This window comes from Emys orbicularis, chromosome 9 (genome assembly GCF_028017835.1).
Source record: "Emys orbicularis isolate rEmyOrb1 chromosome 9, rEmyOrb1.hap1, whole genome shotgun sequence".
Taxonomy (NCBI): domain Eukaryota; kingdom Metazoa; phylum Chordata; order Testudines; family Emydidae; genus Emys; species Emys orbicularis.
Window position 1 is genome coordinate 71,642,510 of NC_088691.1, and position 19,200 is coordinate 71,661,709.

The 19,200-nt window shown below is 40.1% G+C and overlaps 1 protein-coding gene across 1 annotated transcript in view; it reads left to right on the top strand.

Annotated features, from left to right (window-relative positions):
- LOC135884121 (collagen alpha-3(IV) chain-like) overlaps positions 1-19,200 on the top strand; it is a 107,992-nt gene that overhangs the window by 79,041 nt on the left and 9,751 nt on the right. The window contains exons 25-38 of the mRNA XM_065411413.1: positions 1,708-1,875; positions 3,116-3,196; positions 4,424-4,558; positions 5,353-5,451; positions 7,109-7,180; positions 8,462-8,601; positions 9,902-10,028; positions 11,662-11,760; positions 12,790-12,840; positions 13,886-14,071; positions 14,694-14,824; positions 16,305-16,377; positions 17,282-17,353; positions 17,458-17,577. Coding sequence (XP_065267485.1) covers positions 1,708-1,875; positions 3,116-3,196; positions 4,424-4,558; positions 5,353-5,451; positions 7,109-7,180; positions 8,462-8,601; positions 9,902-10,028; positions 11,662-11,760; positions 12,790-12,840; positions 13,886-14,071; positions 14,694-14,824; positions 16,305-16,377; positions 17,282-17,353; positions 17,458-17,577 — 1,554 coding nt within the window. The remainder of the gene's footprint in view (positions 1-1,707; positions 1,876-3,115; positions 3,197-4,423; positions 4,559-5,352; positions 5,452-7,108; positions 7,181-8,461; positions 8,602-9,901; positions 10,029-11,661; positions 11,761-12,789; positions 12,841-13,885; positions 14,072-14,693; positions 14,825-16,304; positions 16,378-17,281; positions 17,354-17,457; positions 17,578-19,200) is intronic.

A 19,200-nucleotide genomic window follows, 5' to 3' on the forward strand; every position in this document is an offset into this window, starting at 1 on the left:
AGCCTGTGCAAACATGTTCTTATTGAAGTTAATTGGGAATTACAGTGCTTTAAGCAATAAAATTTGCTGCTGCTGGGCCAAATCCCTTTCCATAGTTCTCTGTGCCATGGAGAAAGGTTTGTGGATGGCTGACCCTAGAAGTAAAATGAGGCAATATCATTGTCCAGAGTGGGAGCTGGACACAGAAGTGGCAGAGAAGAAGGGTCCTGCTAGGGGGAAACCAGATCCATGGGTTTGTCATCTGTGGCTCCTAGCATCTACATTTATTGCAGAATACCTCCCTTCCTAAAGGAGACAGTGTGGCAAAGTAGCAATGCAGATGTGTCCTCCTCTTCTGTACCTTTTAAAGGTGATCTCAAAAGATTTTTAATATATAGATTTTTAGGGCTGTCAAACAATTAAAAAAATAATCCCAATTAATTGTGAGATTTTAAAAAGTAGTTCAGATTAATCACAGTTTTAATCCCAATATTAAACAACAAGAGAATACCAATTTAAATTATATATATTTGATGTTTTCCAACATTTTCAAATATATTGATTTTAATTACAACACAGAATACAAAGTGTACAGTACTCACTTTATATTATTATTTTTATTATAAATATTTGCACTGTAAAAAATCTACAAGTTGAAGCATGAAGGAGCATATGAATGTTTAGCACATCTAGCATGCAAATATCTTGCAACGCCAGCTACAACAGTGCCATGCAAACGCCTGTTCTCTCTTTCCAGTGACATTGTAAATTAAAAGTGAGTAGCATTATCTCCTGTAAATGTTAACAAACTTGTTTGTCTTCGTGATTAGTTGAACAAAAGAAGTAGGACTGCATGGACTTGTAGGCTGTAAAGTTTTACATTATTTTGTTTTTGAGTGCAGTTATGTGGGGGGAAAATCTACATTTGTGAGTTGCACTTCCACGATAAAGATATTGTACTACAGTACTTGTGTGAGGTGAATTGAAAAATATTATTTCTTTTGTTTCTTTTTTACAGTGCAAATATTTGTAATCAAAAATAGTAATATAAAGTGAGCACTCTACACATTATATTCTGGGTTGTAATTGAAATCAATATATTTGAAAATGTAGAAAAACATCCACAAATATTTATAATAAATTTAACTTGGTATTCTACTATTGTTTAACAGTGCGAATCAAACAGCAGCAACAAGGGCTGGGTTCAGTATCTAGGGGTTCCTTTTCAACAATACAACACAAAACCGACTCGAGCCCCCAAGCCAGTGACCTGGGACAATTACACACCACCCCTTGGGCGCCTCTAAGAGGCAATGCTTCCCCTCTCGCAAGCACAGAGTCTGAATGATGCAAAAACTTTTAATAAAAGGAGGGAATTAACTCCGCATTAATTTGGGGAAACATCACAACTAGGGTTCATAAACACAAACCATGAACAAAAGACCCACCCCCAAGTAAGTTGGGCAGTGTCCTTTTCCACTCGCTCATTGCCCCAACAGCCAATTGCCATGCCTTTGCAGGGCTCTGCTCTGGCCCTCTCCACCAGCTTCTCTGCTGGCCACTTGCCATGCCTCTGCGCCAGCCGCCCTGCTGGCCACCTGCCGCGCCTCTCCGCCAACTGCCCTGCTAGCCGAGTTTCACAGGCATGACTACAGGACCCAGTCTGGTGTGGTTTTCTTCACAGGAGATTACATATATTTACTGTATGCCATGTATTCGTTTTCTTAGGAGAAAGAGGTGTACTAGGATCAAAAGGAGACCCCAATATTCCAGGCTTGGGTGTCCCAGGATTCCCTGGACAATTTGGGCTGCCTGGATTGCCAGGTTGCCAAGGAGACAAAGGATCGCCTGGTCTCAAGGGTCAGCCTGGCAGACCAGGAATACCAGGTGCACCAGGTAAGGATTTTCCAGATACATGTTTATACCACCCTTTGTTATAACTTGGCTTTCATTTTCTTTCACATAGAAACAGAAGAATGGTTCCTCCCAGTACAGACAGAGCTTCTCTGACAGCTATGCTTCTGGATGGTGTTGTGATTTATACAGAAAACAAATGAGTGTGTTCTGCCCAGACTGATCAGCAGTCCTTGGTACAAAATGTCTGGAGGCTCCAATACAGTGCTTCTTGGCCAAGAGGATGTTCCAGGATCCTCCTGCTCACTATGTTCCTCCATCTTCCCAGGAAGTAATCCAAAACTTCCCGTGCAGTCTGTAAATTCAGTATGCTGCTAATTATTGAAATATTGATGCTGCCAAACCTAACTTTCTGCTGGCCCATCCCCCTGTACAAGAAACAGTTTTCGTTTTACAGAAATTCTCCCTATCTGTTTAGCTTTTTACCTAGTATATGTTCTGACTTCTGCTGTGGTAGAGGCCCTCTTTGCCTTATAAAACTTATTCCTGTAAATGCCATCTTCCTTTTTTTATCTTAATTTCAGTACAGTGAAAGGAAATCCATTATTCATCTGTTTACTTTAATGTGTTCAAATACTGAATCTGATGCATGGATTTATAAATACATAACTGAGATTAGAATCTGTCTCCCTCCAAGGGTTAACCAGAGCTTCCCCTGTTTCTTGGAATGGGCATCCCCATAGTTGTTAAAGAATATGTTCTTAATGGTTTTAAGATTTGTGAGGAGAAAGGAAGAAGTCAAGTGTGCACTGCTTCTTATTTACAGCCAAAGACTAAATCCTTCATTTTTTCAATGCCCAGTATATTATGCATATCTTTTGTAAAATACAACCCATAAAATTAATTATAGAAATATAGTGTCTGTAGATAATCTCATTAAATATAGTCTGTTAAAAGCCAAGGGTCAGATGCTGCAATCCTTACTCACATGAGTAACATTTGGGGATATTATACATGTAGGGACTACTCACATTACTTAGGGTTGCAAGACTGGGCCCTAAAGAATGTTAAGTAAATGAGAAAATAATTAAAAATAAAAGAGAAAGTGATTACATAGTTAGGCATTTACATACCACATATCACTACAAGTAATTAGCCACAAACATACATACATACATATTTACAAACATTTATTTTTCAAAACTAATGTTCTGGGAACACTTTATTAATCAAACACTTCAGAAACATGCTTTATATTTCTCCATTTCCCCAGGCCAAAGAGGAGAACGAGGTATAATGGGCAATTTAGGAATTCGTGGACCTCCTGGTGTCTTTGGACACCCAGGCATTCCAGGAAACAGAGGTGAGTTGCTATAATATTTACCGTATCTAATTATTTAAGAACATAGGAATTGCCATAGTAGATCAGACATGTGGTCTGTTTAATCCAGGATCTTGTCACCCACACTGGCTTGAATCATATGCTTCAGAAGAAGATGCAAGAAACCCCAGACTAGGCAAATGTGGTATAATCTGCCCCCCAGGAAGGTCTAATCCTTATCCATAATAGCTAGAGATTAATTAATTAAAACTTGAAACGTGATATTTTTATCCCTTCCAGAATGCTTTTTCTTAGCATTAACTATTATAACTCTGAATATCCTTGTTACACAGGCGCCGTCTTCCTCCTCGCGCCGGGGGTGCTCAACCCCTGCTCTGCCCTAGGCCCCACCCCCATTCCACCCCTTCCTCCAAACCCCCACCCCCACCTCTTCCCGCCCCCACTCTGCCCCAGGCCCTGCCCGCACTCTGCCTTCCCCGAGCACCCACCTATGCCTTCTTATGTAGATAAATATCCAGTCTTTGAATCTTGCTAAATTCTTAGCCTTAATGAGTTCCACAGTCCACTTATAAATTGGGTGAAAAAGTATTTCCTTCTATCAGTTTTGAATTTGAAACCTTTTAATTTCATTGAATTTCCTCTTGTTTTGTGTTATGAGATGAGGAGAACAGAAGTTCCTCACCTACCTTCTCTAGACCATCAACTTTTTAAAATACTGTTATCAAGTCCCTTTTATTCATCTCCTTCCTAAAATAAACAATCCCAATCTTTTCAATCTCTCTTCATATGAGAGTTTTTTAATTTACACAATTTGTGGATTATTTCTGATGTGGGCATGCTAGTTTCACCTCAGCAATCTCGTTAAACAATTCACCGTGAATCCATTCTTTAGTTAAATAATGATCTAAATAACATCATTTAGTTAGCCAAGCACTTGTGCACAGGCAACTCCAATTAAAACCAATGGGAATTTCACGCATGCAGCTGATGGAATGATCAGGCCTCTGGCATCCTGTTATTTCCTTGTAATAGTGGGAATGGAAGAAACCAAGTTGCCATTGTCTTCTCAGCTGAGGGTGAAAAAAGAAGTCTTGTTGAAGACTGCTGCTTTTAAGAAGCTGGTTCTTCCACCTCTTTAGCATAGTCACATACAATCATTCTTAAAAACAGTAGTATATTTTTGTTTCTTTTCCATTTACTATCTGCTAGTCAGGTTTCCTCCACATATTTCATTATATTGCTTTGCAGGTTCTCCTGGCCTTCCAGGACTGAAGGGAAGAAAAGGGTTTTTAGGGGCAAAGGGTGAACCAGGTGATAAAGGATTTCCTGGACCATCAGAGACCAGAGGGAATCCTGGGGATAAAGGAGAACCAGGATCAAAAGGTACATCTCTTTTTCTATTTAATTTGAAAACAATTAGAGACAGGTCATCCAAATTACAATTCAAACAGCCTGGCGACCCACAGCTTGTGGGTTGCCAGGACTGACTTAGATTTGCTGGGGCCCAGGGCCAAAGCCCAAGCCCCACCGCCCAGGGCCAAAATTGGAGCCAGAGGGCTTCAGCCCTGGATGCGGGGTTCAGGTTACAGCCCCCTGCCTGAGGCTGAAGCCCTTGAGCTTTGGCTTCCCCACCTATTTTCTCTTTTAAATTACTTATTACAATCCATATTCCTAAAAAGTAATATCAGTGTGATGTCATATCAGGTGTGATATGCTGTCATGTCAATATTGTATGAAGTTTAGTCCTGCGCTTTTGGTATGCATGCATTTGTAAACATTTAATAACACATGCACGCAAAGACTTATGTGTGCCCACCCATTGGGTATTTGTGAACAAACAGATGGAATGTGCTCACAAATACCTGCTTTGCAGAGGTACACTGGTATTTGCTAGGTGCCATGCACATATCTGCACACAAGTTGCATACACTTAACCTTTACAATCAGGCTTGTGGTGTTATAGATGTTCAGATACTCTCTTTTTTTAATTCCATATGAGAAATTCTGGAAACTTTAACAGAGGGCCCTTGTATTTTGTAATGTGTTTTCTTGTAAGAGGATAACTCCAAATTAATCACTTCAGGCTCCATTTTTCCTTTTCTGCTGCTTTTAAGAGATGTTTTAATGATATTATGAGATACTGTTTTTAATTTTATTCCATACAATTGCTGCTATAGGATTTCCAGGAAGAATAGGTCTGAAAGGAGAAAGAGGAGATAAAGGTATACAAGGATCAGCAGGGCTTGATGGGACATCAGGAGTATCAGGTCTGCCAGGTATGCAGCATCTGCTATGAAAATTAAAAACTTAAATTTCTATAGCAGCATGTTTACAGTACTACATAGACTGTAGAGATGGTGGTAAGCACAAAGAAGAGTGCAAAACCATATTATTATTATTAATTTTATTTTATTTTATCTTATTATAACCTTAAAACTTTGATTACTTCACCTGAACTCTGTTAATCTACCTCTGCTGTGATTATTTCAAGCATTCCAAAATTATGAGCAGCTTCAAAAAGCTGCTAATTTAAAAAAAAAAAATCTGCCCCCTAGATGTTCCCTTCTTTCTTCCCAGATGTGGAATTCCACCAGATTACATGGGTTTGATATGCAGGACAAGCAATATTAAGTCCTGACCAATGACAAGTCTAAGATCCAAATATCTCATGAGCCAGCAGTGCTAGAAATGGGTGCTTTGTACTATTGGAGAGAAGTTTGGAATCCACTGTTTTCCCAGTGGTATAAAGCAATTGTAAGAAACTTCTAAAAGTATTGTGGCATTAAGATTGATAGAAAAGCTATTTTAGATACTTTAGAAGTTTCTTATTTTAATTACAATTCTTCTCTCCCAATACATGATGTTGGGGGTTGGTGTATTGAAAAGGGTTTATTTAGCCTGGATTGAGATGACGTAGTTATTAACTCGGTTGTGGCTGTGCTACTTATGAGTAGCGCAGTCTTCTCAGGTTCATGTGGATAAAAGTTTGATGCCGTATGCTGCATCACCATGTGTTCTTTTTAACTGTGTCTTTGAGATCATTTCTTTTTAGAAATCATAAAATAATTAAATAAGTAAAAATATATCTGGACTTGTGCTCACAAAAATAGCCCACACCAGGCGAGAAATAGTCCATGTTAGATATCATTATTGATAGACCAAGTAGGCAACAGGAAGAGGCCAGTACCAGTAATAGGAAAAAGCAGTAACTAGCAAGAAAGAATGCTGGTGCTCCAGCTCTGTCCCTCTTTTTAATGTCTCGTGTAGAGCAGAACCAAACCTCACCTGTCTCTATATGCAGCGGAACCAGCCAAAGTATGCATTGTGTCTATCAGAGACATTAGGCATATGGGTGGCACTTCTAAATTATATTAAGTTAAAAAGTCACCAAACTAAAATGTATCCACACTAACACAAGATAAGGTCATGAAGAAACTCCACAAACCACACAAAAAACTCTCAATTCCTCTCTAATCTTATTGCAAAGCATTTGGTGGATAGATAATGTAGGCCCTTGCAATGTGCCAGAAGGTCACCAGTCTCAGACCTACAAGGGAAGAAAACTCCAAAGCAAAAACAAAATCTTGATCTTTATCTCTGAAGTCCCCAATGGACTAGACTTGGGATATCACAGCTATGGAACTGCCATCCACAGGAACTAAGAATGACTGCTAACCTGCCAGTCTCCAGGTTGAAATACAAGACCCATCTCTTTGCTATGGCTTTCCAAAAATAGTAGTAATAATGAAAAATCTGTACATGTGCTGGGAAGAGGAAGAAATTATGGTTAGACTACTAATTGATTTATACACTTCTGAGATGCCATAGCAATGAGCATGGGAATGGATACTTTGTGCTCATGATAAATGTACCAGGTAGCCTAAATCTGAGGCACACATGTTGAGACAATGTTGATACTTTGTCATCTGACAGGTCCCAAAGGATTTGTAGGTCTGCAAGGAATTCCTGGAAGACAAGGATTACCAGGACCTCCAGGAGACAGAGGTGATATGGGAGTGCCAGGTGATTCTTTATAAAATCTTGTTACAAATTCATATACTACATAGAAATAGCTGTACACTCCCAGGAGCAGCTCCAAGGCAGAGGGCAGGAGCTGCATACGGCAGTGCGGGGAGGGACAGCTGAACTGCCCGGCAATTGATCGCCTGCTGTGCGGCTGCCACACAGGGAACTTAGAGGAGCGGGGAGCTGCTAGGGGGGCTGCTGGTCCACCCTGGTTCCAAGCCCCTACCAGCTAGCTCCGATGGGCTGCTCTTTCTGCAAGCAGTGGACAAAGCAGGCGGCTGCCAAACAACGTTATAAAGGAACATTGCGCAACTTTAAACTAGCATGTTCTCTGATCAGCAACGTAACAATGAAAAAACGTTAACCAGGATGACTTTAAGTGAGGAGTTACTGTATTCCAAAAGGTGAAGCTGAAAGCTCAAATTTAATTGTTCTTGTTCTTATGCCTTATGGTCTCTTCATATCACTATGTATTTTTGTCAACTGACACAATATGTGATATTATACCAATTTATATAAGATTACAGAAGAAATTTTGTTTTAAACTTTGGGCTAAATTTATTACTCTATGCACTATTTTTTAAGCTGACCTCATTTTAGCTTCAAATGGTGTGCCTGCAATTAACTGGAGGTATAAATTATACAATTTAGCAGTGTGACTATCTGATTTTCCTTGTATATTAATGTTGTGCCTAACTGCTATAATTTCTGCAACTCCAATTAATAGCAGGCACAAAATAGCACCCACAGAATTCAAAGCCATTAAAAAAAATATAGGGCATCACACCAATCTTGCAAAACACGAATGACACAAAATTCACCGGAAAATGCTGGAGGAATGCCATGATATAGGAAAACTCTTCTAGGATTATCCCAAAGACTTCAGGTCTGATGCTGGAAAATTGATCCAAGAGTTATTTCAGGGATATTTTCCCCCAAACTTCTATTATTAAAGTATTAGGAAAATGTCTTGATTTGCTGAAGTTAAACGAAGACAGAACTTGTTAAGATTGCATGTGATAGCAGCTAATAAATGCAATGTACCTTCTGTAACTCATAACCTATACTATCTCAGCTCTGCTGTTTTCCCTTACTCCTTTTAATATGTATGTAAGAAAATAAAGTGTACTGTCAATTATTTGTTTTTCTTTAATGAAGAGTTGGTAACTAAAAAGATAGGCCATAAAGCATAGAAAGTATCTAGTATGATATGTAAGGATGATGCTTTTGAGAGTGATACCTATATTTGCATCACTCCAGGTTCTAAAGGGGAGAGAGGATCTCGAGGTTTACCAGGACCATCCGGTGCACAAGGCCCTCCAGGCCTTCTTGGTTTTCCAGGTGATAAAGGAGAACCAGCTAGTTCAGCATCTGGGCCTCCAGGAAAACCAGGACCAAAGGTACAGCAAGAAGACAACGGATAAGCTATGGTAATGACACAATAGGCAGCACCTTTGAATGCGGATGAAATAATCTGAAGTATAAGTAAGGGCAGAAAATTATTATGGAGCAAACTAACCCATTCAGCATTGTAGGGAAATAATCTGCTGTTGATGAGAAATATTGAAATCCTATTCTGTCAACATTTTAGGAGAAATCAATGAGTTGGAGTTTTTTCCCCTTGGTCCAGGAGTTTCATATTTGTAAAGATGGAACTTTTTGGAATAATTTTCATATTTTTATTTCTGAAGACTGGTCCTTTTGAGAATAAGAACTGGTGCTTACAAATATTTGCTGACTATTATCGAGTGGTACAGAAAAAAATCCATTTTTCACATGTAAAGAAAATAACACAGTTTTAAAGTTGTGCTATCAGTTTTTGACGGAGTAGTAATGTCATGATGAAACATGAGTTGTTACTTTTTTAAACAGTTCAACTTTCTCTAGAAAACGTAGGCCACGTGCCTGTAATTCAATGTCACATATTCAGGCCCAGGAGCAGCTAAAACCCACTTTTTCAAAGGCAAATTAACTGTAATCTGTTTTACTTGCTGCATAAAATAATTTGAAATGTGTGGATCAGCTTGTATGTTGTATTATACCTTAGGCATTCCATCCAATCTGTGTGTCTTGATTTTTATACCATGCCCATGCCTGTTCTATCTAGGCACCATTACTTATTATCTTGGACCTATATGTAAGAACATACAAATTATATTGGGTCGGACCAATTATCCGTCTACTTCAGAGCCTTGTTTTTGACAGTGGCCTAAACCAGATAATTCAGAGGAAGGTGGGAATTAAAAAAAAAAAAAAAACTCATCTGGACCTTTGTGTACAACTATATATTATGGAGAAATTAATTCCAAGCCCCCCAGAGGGTGACCATTTTATATTCAGGAGCTGTTAAAACAGCTAGTGTAAATGCAGATAAAGTGGTGATGCTGAGTGTGGGGGAAAATAGAGGCCAGAGATTCAGGGAACTGCTTTGTGAGATATTTAAAATACATTGGACATGTGTTTTAGAAACTAAGATCTCTCTTTGAAACCGTCAGTGGTGCATTATAAAATTTTAGGAGCAACATTTCATATGCCTACTTTGATATTATTTTCTGTCTGCAGATCATCTCACAACAAATAGCCATGATTATATTCACATCACCTTTAATATATATGATTTTTTTTAAATGCTACTAATTCAATATGCATTTTAACTTAATGAAACGCTTATCTAAAATGTATTTGGCTGCTGCTTCTTAGGGTGATCCAGGTCCCCCAGGAGAAATGGGAAGAAAAGGGGAAAGAGGATCACCAGGTCAGCCAGGACTTGTAGGAGAACCTGGACTAGCTGGAAACAGGGGGGATTGTGGAAAACCAGGAGCTCCAGGTGAGTTTTGGTTTTGGAAAATGGTGAGATTTTACATGTTTTTAGCAAAAGGGAATCTCCAAATCTTCCAACAGAAATAACTAGGCCAGTTCCTCAGCTGATGGGAGTTGGCAAAGCATCATTGAAATTAAGGGAGCTGTGCTAGTTTACATCAGCTGAGAATCTGGTCAAAGTAAAATAATAGTAGATCTAACAAACCATTAACTCTGGATCCAGTATTGACCTGAATTCAGGGTGATGCAGCTTTTTCTTCTTTTTCTCCCAAACTCTACCCCCATTTACAGGGCCATCTAAATGTGCTGGAGATACTGGCGCTAAAGGGTGCAAGGGGGTGGCAGGACCGAGAGGCACTGAAGGCCCTCCAGGTTGGATTTTTATCCTCTTTCTCATTTCTTTCCCAGCTCTCTGCATTCCTGTTTGTTTCATCTGTTGGCATGAGATAGTTGAGATTTTCAGTTTCTTCTGAGTTTTTTGCAAATTACTTTATATATTTTTCAAATTGAGTTCTAAGGTTTTTTAACATTTCCATCATAAAGCTATAGGTACAGTTATAAAGTTTTAGTACAGTTTTAAACCCAGAGAAAGGGTTTTTTAAATATCAGGACACTAAAGATAGCAGGGACATGTAATAGCCTCACAAGTGGTGAGAAAGGCCTGCTCTGCCTTATGAAAGATCATTGAGATCTCCACAGTGGATGAAAAAACAAAGACTTAGCCAGAAGTAGAAAAGAAGCAATCAGAGAAGAGAGCGAAAAAGACGGAGCATGACAGTCCATTGCTAGAGTAATAAAGATCAGAACACTGATACATTCAGGGAGTTCTATAAATATGTACTATACATTTTATTGAAGTGAAAACAATGGGGGAAATAGCCATTATCAACAAAATTAGTATTGAGTATTGTCATAGCCAGATTCCGGTCTCATTTACACCAAGGTAAATCTGGAGTAGTGCTGTTGACTTCCATGAAATTACTTTTGATTTATACTAGTATAAGAGAGGTCAGACTCTCATTCTCACTCAGTAAGCCTCAAACCCACCATATGATCTTGGCATTGAGACCCTGTGGCCCAGACAGGGCCGGCTCCAGGTACCAGCTTAACAAGCAGGTGCTTGGGGCGGCCAAGAGAGAGGGGCGGCACCTGCGGCAATTTGGGGGCGGCAGGTCCCTCACTCCCTCTAGGAGCCAAGGACCTTCCGCTGAACTGCCACCGCCGATCGCGGCTTTTTTTTTTTTTCTCCAATTGCCGCCGCTGATCGCGATTGCGGCTTTTTTTTTTTTTTTTGCTTGGGACGGCAGAAATGCTGGAGCCGGCCCTGGGCCCAGATGGGGTCCCATTATTGTGATCCCATTGATGGACTGGGTCCTGCAATTTCTCTGAAAGACAGAAGAAAGTAGCCTGTAAGCATAATGTGGGTCTAATCCTGAATCCATTGAAGTCCATGGGAGTTTTGCCAGTGAGTTCCATGGGAGCAGGATGCTGCACTTTACCACCGTTTATACACTAGTACAGTTGTGGGTTTTTTTAATGCACCACTGTTAATAACACTTTAGTAAATGAGCATCATTTCCTTGTCATTTTGCATTTCAAACAGATAAGTAAAAATGAAAATGACAGTTTATAATTCTCAGGTGCAATAGGAGCCCCTGGAGCCAACGGAGCTGTTGGGGAAAGGGGGAATCAAGGACGGGATGGTATTCCTGGCTCCCCAGGGGAAAAGGGAGAACAAGGTACTGCAGTATAATATTTTCATGTTATTTTAAACTCATCTCCTTTCCTGTTCACAATTCTTGTCAATCCTGTGGGCTAAAAGAGGAATCCCTGAAATACAAAAATTATGTTGGTAACTAAAAGGTTTCTTTCACACTTCACAAACTTTCTGTATGAATTTTGCATAGGACATCAAAATACAGTATATACACATGGCTCCTGCATGACATTTCTGGTTTATCGTGATCATTACATAGTCCATTTTAATGTCTACTTCTACAAAGATAAGGGTATTGCTGCTAACATCTTAGGTGGCCTCAGAAAGAGTTAGAGATTTTACACCTTTATGATGAAGCAATAGCCTCAACTTCTAGATAGAATAAGAACTTAGAAGCCAATCTTGGGTTTACTCATATGAATAAAATTACTTACCTGCCAACATCTTTGCAGGATCCAACCCTTTAACTCTCAAATCCTTCAGTTAGATGCTCTTCCTCTTTTTCCCCAGCAGCCACAGAAAGTTACAGTTCTTCCTCATTTACAGAAGAAAAGTGTTTTCACATTTTTAGCCTCAAGTTGCTTTTTGGTGTGTTAGTACAAAAACAGATATTTAGTATTATTTCTTCATATCAAGTTCTTAATAACGACTGGCATATTATTTTCACTTTTCACATACTTAAGTTTCTTTTCTCATTTTTCTTAGTTGCTGATTTAAAACAAATGCAGTGGTTTTCCTGGCGTGTGTGTGTGTGTGTGTGTGTGTGTGTGTGTGTGTGTGTGTGTGTGTGAAAAGGCTTTAGCACTGGTAAGATACACCTCAAATATGACTGTAAAATGTGCCTCCCAGATAAAAAAAAGATGGTACCTCATTCGTATTTCCGAGTAGCAGCATAGCACAGATTCAAACTAATAAAGATTTTTCAGATAATTAAAATGTGATGTTTGATCCAGTATATGTTGAACAAATGTATGGAATGTTAGACGAATATAACGTATCTTCCACCAGTGCTTAGGGGCTGTTGAGTCGCACGTGAAATGTTATTTTGCAGGTACACCAGGATGGCAGATTAAAGGTCCACAAGGTATTTCTGGTCCTAAAGGTGAGTTTTCTTTTCAGATACCATGAGTTTGGTTTTTAAACAGGTTTGGGGATTTTCCCCCCCCCCCTTTTTTTAAGCCAAATTCTGCACTTGAATGCTTAAATTGTCACTTAGGCTCTTAAAAAAGAGGGAGAGTGAGGCTGTAGTTAAAATCAGTGATCTGGCCCTATTTGTTAGGTTTCAAGATGTCTTACTTGTACAGTTAAGTCTATATAATGCAGAGAAATCAAGGACATGTTTTCTGCTTTTATAAAGGTGTAGTCAAGCACAGGAGTCTCTAGTTTGTTTTTTATTGCAATTTGTTTATCAGGATATGTTCTAACACAGGTAGCTGTTGCTACTGTGCACTAACCATTGTCTGCCAGGATAAAAAAAAGCCACATCCATTTCTTTTCATGTAAATTCCCTTTCACTTTTATTCAGCTCTCTCTTCTTGTATCTACATGGTTGGAGTTGCAAGAGGGGGAAATGATTTCCTGAGCGTGACAACAGCAGTTCCCAATCTCTATGTTTTGCACTGTTTTTCTAATGCTGGGAGGGATCCAATAACATCCCTCAGTAATGAAAAGATTTCCCTTCACCTGTAAAACAAGGAGTTCAAGAACAGCACTATGAACAAAATAAGTCAGTTCTGGATCCTGATATTTTTAGCTGTGGCTTGGTTTAAAAGGATTTGCCAGTTCCATCTGCAAAACTATAGCATTTTTTTTTTATCATGGCAAGCAACAATCCCATGCTTTTTTCTTCCTCAAATCTTTCCACTCCTTTATCAAAATAACTCCTTTGCACAGCCAAGCTCTCCAGTGCAGTCTGAGGAACAGCAGCATGTTAACCATCCCACAGTGAGTGCTGCCTGCCCTGAGCTACATTGACTTACAACAAGTTGTCTTGTGTAACAAACAGCACTTGGCACCTACTCTGACAACAGTCCCATTTTCAACATATAATAAATGTGTGCATTCTTGGTTGTCGGGATTCTGAAAGTAATGGCTGCCCTACTGAAAATTATCTCAGAACTTATTATGCAACTTTTTATGTTTCACAGGAATCAAAGGTGACGTGGGGATTCCTGGTTGTCCAGGACCAGAAGGTATTAAAGGTCTAATGGGGGATCCAGGACCAATTGGACCTCCTGGATTGAATGGAAAGCCAGGATTCCCAGGTGCACCAGGCATAATGATTCCTGGCCAGAAAGGAAATAGAGGTCTTGCCGGAGTGGATGGACGACTGGGTGTGTTGCTCTTATTTCTTATTGATGCGAAAAGAAGTTTTAGTATCTAGTGGAGATGGTTTGGCAAATCTAGAATCACCGGTGACAGGGGCTTATGCACTTTATAATTAAACAGATAATTGCTTTATCAGTTGGTGTATCTTTCCCATTGCAAAAAATGATGGACGTCTACACAGTGAAACATAAAATTAAAATAACATAATGGCTCTCAATCCATGAACCACATCTTCTGCTAAAATCCCAATCCCTCCCCTGACCCCTACATAAACCCATTTCCCCTTGGATCCTGCGCCAGGCCTGGGCCAGTGGGTTTGCACAGGTATTACCGAGAGCCTACTTAAAGGCAGGGAGGTAGCACTGGTGTCACTTAAAACCTAATTTGGTAACTGGTGCTGGGTGCAGCTCTCAACCCAGATTTCAGGTTGTGTGTGCAGGGCTGGCAGTTGGAAAAAATACACATTTATGCTTCTTGCTTTAGAATCATTGAGGGCCATTGAACGTGGAGCCCCATGATGCCACTTCTGCAGAGTCACTTTTCATGGCAGAGCTGTGCTGTAAATAATGCTGCCATGAAATATGCCTACTGGATGCCTTTACTGATTCAGCTTTTTTTTTAATGTAGGTATTCCTGGTAGTCCAGGACCTTCTGGAACCCCTGTGTACAGCATAAAAGGAAACAAAGGTGTTAGAGGTATAGATGGCATACCAGGACCACCAGGATTGGTAGGCAATATTGGTCCTCAAGGTTTAACAGTAAGTGAAATGAATACTCCTCCTTTCTCACTCACTTTTTAATTTCACAGTTTTGGTGAAAATTACACCCAGGCAAAAAAAGTTGTGATGTAAGAAAGAAATGAAGGTGAGTACTTGTTGTGCATAAGCTTCAGGAGGCATCTGTGATAAATGAAGGGGTGGGAGGTAGCTCCCTTTTATGGACACCCAGCCAGCCAGTTAGCTATAAAATCCCTGTTAGTAGCTGTTCTCTACTTGCTTTACCTGTAAAGGGTTAAAAAAGCCCATAGGTAAAAGGAAGGGAGTGGGTACCTGACCAAAAGAGCCAATGGAAGGGCTAGAACTTTTTAAACTTGGGGGGGGGGGGAAACTTTCCCTTTGTCTGTCTGTCTGTTCTTCTCCTGGAGAGGAGACACAGAGCAGCAATGCTGTAACAAGCTTGCACGAGGTATGAAAAATCATCAAATCATACCTAGAAACTACTCATTTGAAACCCCAGATATGTAAGTAGATCAGGAAATGTCTAGGAAGACGCAATTAGGTTTATCTCTTTTATTTCTATAAGGCTTATGTACTCCTCTGTGCTAACCCCCAAATGCTTTTGTTTTGCTTGTAACCTTTAAGCTGGACCTCAAGAAAACCATTCTTGATGCTTAATTATTATATTTCCTCTTTTTAAATCTAGCAATAGCCTAAGTTCCAGATGTATTTTCTTTTTGTTTTTAATAAAATTTACCTTTTTTTAATAACAGGATTGGGTTTTTTGTGTTCTAAGAGGTTTGTGCGTATGTTGTTTAATTAGCTGGCGGCAACAGGTGATTTGCTTTGTTTTCTTTCTCAGCTCTTCCCCAGAGGAAGGGTGAAAGGGCTTGAGGGTACCCCACAGGGAGGAATTCCTAAGTGCACCTTCCTGTGTTCAAAGGGTTTTTTTTGCATTTGGGTGGTGGCATCATCTACCCATCCAACGTCAGAGAGAAGCTGTACCTTGGAAGTTTAATACAAGCCTGGAGTGGCCAGTATTAATAGTTAGAATCCTTGCAGGCCCCCACCTTCTGCACTTGAAGTGCCAGAGTGGGGAATCAGCCTTGACAGCATAGAACACATCACCATGAATTTATAGTAGTTTCCTTGCTTTTGCTGTTTTATCATTCCTGAGTGTAGCTCTTGGTGGATGAAATTCTGTTTACTTGTTTACTTCTTAACAATGGGCAGAATATTTTTAGTGTGCTTGCAAACACGAAGGGTCAGATATTGTCTGATTACAAAATGTGCCTGTTTGTAGGCACATTTTGCAGTAGCTCAGATATTTCCCCTTTGGACATTCTCTCTCAATTTTTAGTTAAGTTGTATAAATTATTGAAAATGTTTTGTGTCATTCTGTTTGCCTGAAAAATAGCATAGTCGGTAACATATTAAATTCTAAGTAAAAACCCAGACAGCATATCTTGCAGTGTCTGAATACTGTTATGATTTTTCTTCATTCTTGTTGTCTGACTTGCAGGGAGTTGAAGGCACCCCAGGCAATGCAGGCCCTAGAGGTGAACCTGGCTTTCCAGGACTTCCAGGTGTAACAGGTATTCACCTATTTATTAAACATACTTTTTGTGGACAGCACAGTACCAGTTGTATAACTGGAGACATGGAACCTTCTTAGTAAAACGTGGCTGTAGAAGGGTCAGGGATGGAAAATTCACCAGAAGACCAGGTTTGCTCACAACTCATCCTCTCTGGGTTGTGTTTTATTGCAGAGATTCTGGTTTAGTCCAACCTGACACCAACTCAGTAAAAAGCATCTGCCTTCCCTCCATGCAACTTTTCAATCAATAAACTCGCAATACAAAACAGGGTGGCTCCTATGGTTTACAAGACCTTTCAGCCATGGTTTCTAGTCAGTACAGCCAGTTGTACCCTATTCCTATCCACCATGATCCATCACTATGCACAAGAACACCGTAAGGATTTGGGGGAAGGTTTGCCAAATGATTCTTTGGGATACATTCCACCCAAAGCCGATTGATTTTACATAAAAATGTTATGGGGGTTGGGATGAGGATACATTTTTAGTTTGCCACAACCCCAGTTCTTTGAGTCAGGGACTGTCTTTTATGTTTGCACAGCACCTAGCACAATGGGACTCTGATCCTGATTGGGCCTTCTGTATGCTATTTTAATACAGGATAATGCATTTTATTGCCAACACAGCCCTGGGCAAATGACCAGGATTCCATCCCATATTTGGCATCTGTTAAAAATAAAAATCTGTATTATTGTAAATTGACTATATTTTATATGTAAATAATTGAGCATCAGTAATCATGGAACCCTACAGTGCCATTTTTACCAAGTAAACAGACACTGTAGCTTTTTGTTAAGACTCTGTGAGATCATGTACCCAGAGGATTCTGAAACGAATCTCTGAAACCACCGACAGTTCTTTTGGCTTCTACAATCATGCATGTGTCTAATCTTCCTTTTTAGGAGAAAAGGGTAATCGAGGACCCCCTGGACCAATGGGTGCAGCAGGACCTATCGGACCAAAGGGCCCCCCTGGTAACCATTATTGCAGTCCTTCTCATTCTAGCGGCCCAAAACTGTTTTGGGGGGTGGGGTGTTAATATAAAGCATCCAGCTCTTTGTTGTATTTCCACTCTTAGGTCAGCCTGGAGCACCTAGGAAAGCAACATATATCCCAGGAAACCAAGGACCTGCTGGATCACCTGGAAGCCCAGGACTACCAGGAGATCCAGGACCTCGAGGGCCACCAGGATTACATGGTATACGTTTTACCATTTGCCTAGGCTACTTGATGAGACTTGTTCATGGTTGGCTGGCACTCTGAATTTCTGCATAGACACGTTTATCTCTCTTAATATCGCTTTCCTTTTCTATTATATTTTAGTGTCATATTGACAGCCTCCTATTCATAACTTTACCCCTCTAGTTCACTGGGTTGGTGAGCAGTTCCCTTAACATAGATCTGTGCAAAAAACAATTCACAAACATTTTTGTCATGCTGTTCACAATTTCCTTTTGAGTAGATTCATAACCGTTATATTTGTAAAAGGTGATTCATCTTGACAAAAAATACCCGTTATAATACATAACAAAATGTGTATCTCTTTCAGGGGTTGACCTCACAGCATTTTTGTCTATGATTGTCATGTGGGGGCATTTGTTTTGTTTTTTTATCTACTTCACGTCAGCTCAAAAATTGCTTTTTGAAGAATCCTGGCCCCCATCAGGATGAGTATTCTCATCCCAAAGGTTCTTAAATGAAAGACAAGAGCCAAGTAAACTCAGCCACCATCCCACTTCCTCTCTACTCCTGTTCCCTTTTTTGTTTTCACTCTCCCCACGACGTACCTCTGATTCTTACCATCTCAGTCACAAAGTTCCAAAGGAGACCCTCCTCCCACTGGGTGGAGAGCCTTTTGATTTCTTTCCATTTTAGCTTAGCTGATCTTGCCGCTGAGACACCTTGCTAGCATCATGCTGATTCCTCCATGCCAGTGTCCTCAGCTGATACTGAACACCATTTCCCAACTGCTTTCAGACTAAAGGAGGGGATGAGACCAACCAGCAGGGAAGTGGAGCAAATCAGGCATGCCAGAGAAGTGGGTGTTCCTAGCAGAAGCACATAAGGCCAGTTAGAACTACTGAGAATCCTGAACCAGCACCTCTTAGCAACCAAAATCAATTTCTGTTTTATGCTATGGTGCTCCTCTGAAATCTGGCCAATCCTTAAGGTGTAAGCTTCCCAAGACTTAGCCGGTTCCCTAAGGGTTAACAAAAGGCATAGAATAAAGGAACATTTTTTGTCTCTTACAAGAAAATTTATCTTATATTGGAATCTACATTATTTATGCATCTAAGAGCAGCAACTCATACCGTTTTGGATTGCTATTGTACTTTTGGAAAATTTCAATAAAACAACAAATGCTGCAAAAGGTATATAGTTGGGCCTCGATTTACACTATGGTTATGATCTTGAAAAAACACCGTGCAAATAGAAATCGCTTAAAAAGATACCAAGGGTCTATGGGAAATAAGGGTTTTGGTTCCAGGCTCGCAAGATGACCTCCCTAATTTATCCAATACAGGTTTTATTAAAAAATTTTAATGAAATTTAAACTTGCTACTAACCTTTTACTGATGTTGAGGATGAACTTGATATGATGATAATGCTGATGCTGTTTAAGTCAGAATGCCGACGGTTCATCTGGGGTGTCTGGGGAGGCCGGGGAGTGTGAAGCAGTGCCGTAGCCAGGACAGGACACTTGGGTGGGCCCCGACTTCAGGTGGGTGAGCATTGATGGGGGTGGGGATGGAAGGCAGGAAGGATCGGGGCCTCCTCCCCTGACCCCCTCAGCTGGCCTTGTGGGGGTCGATGGACACTC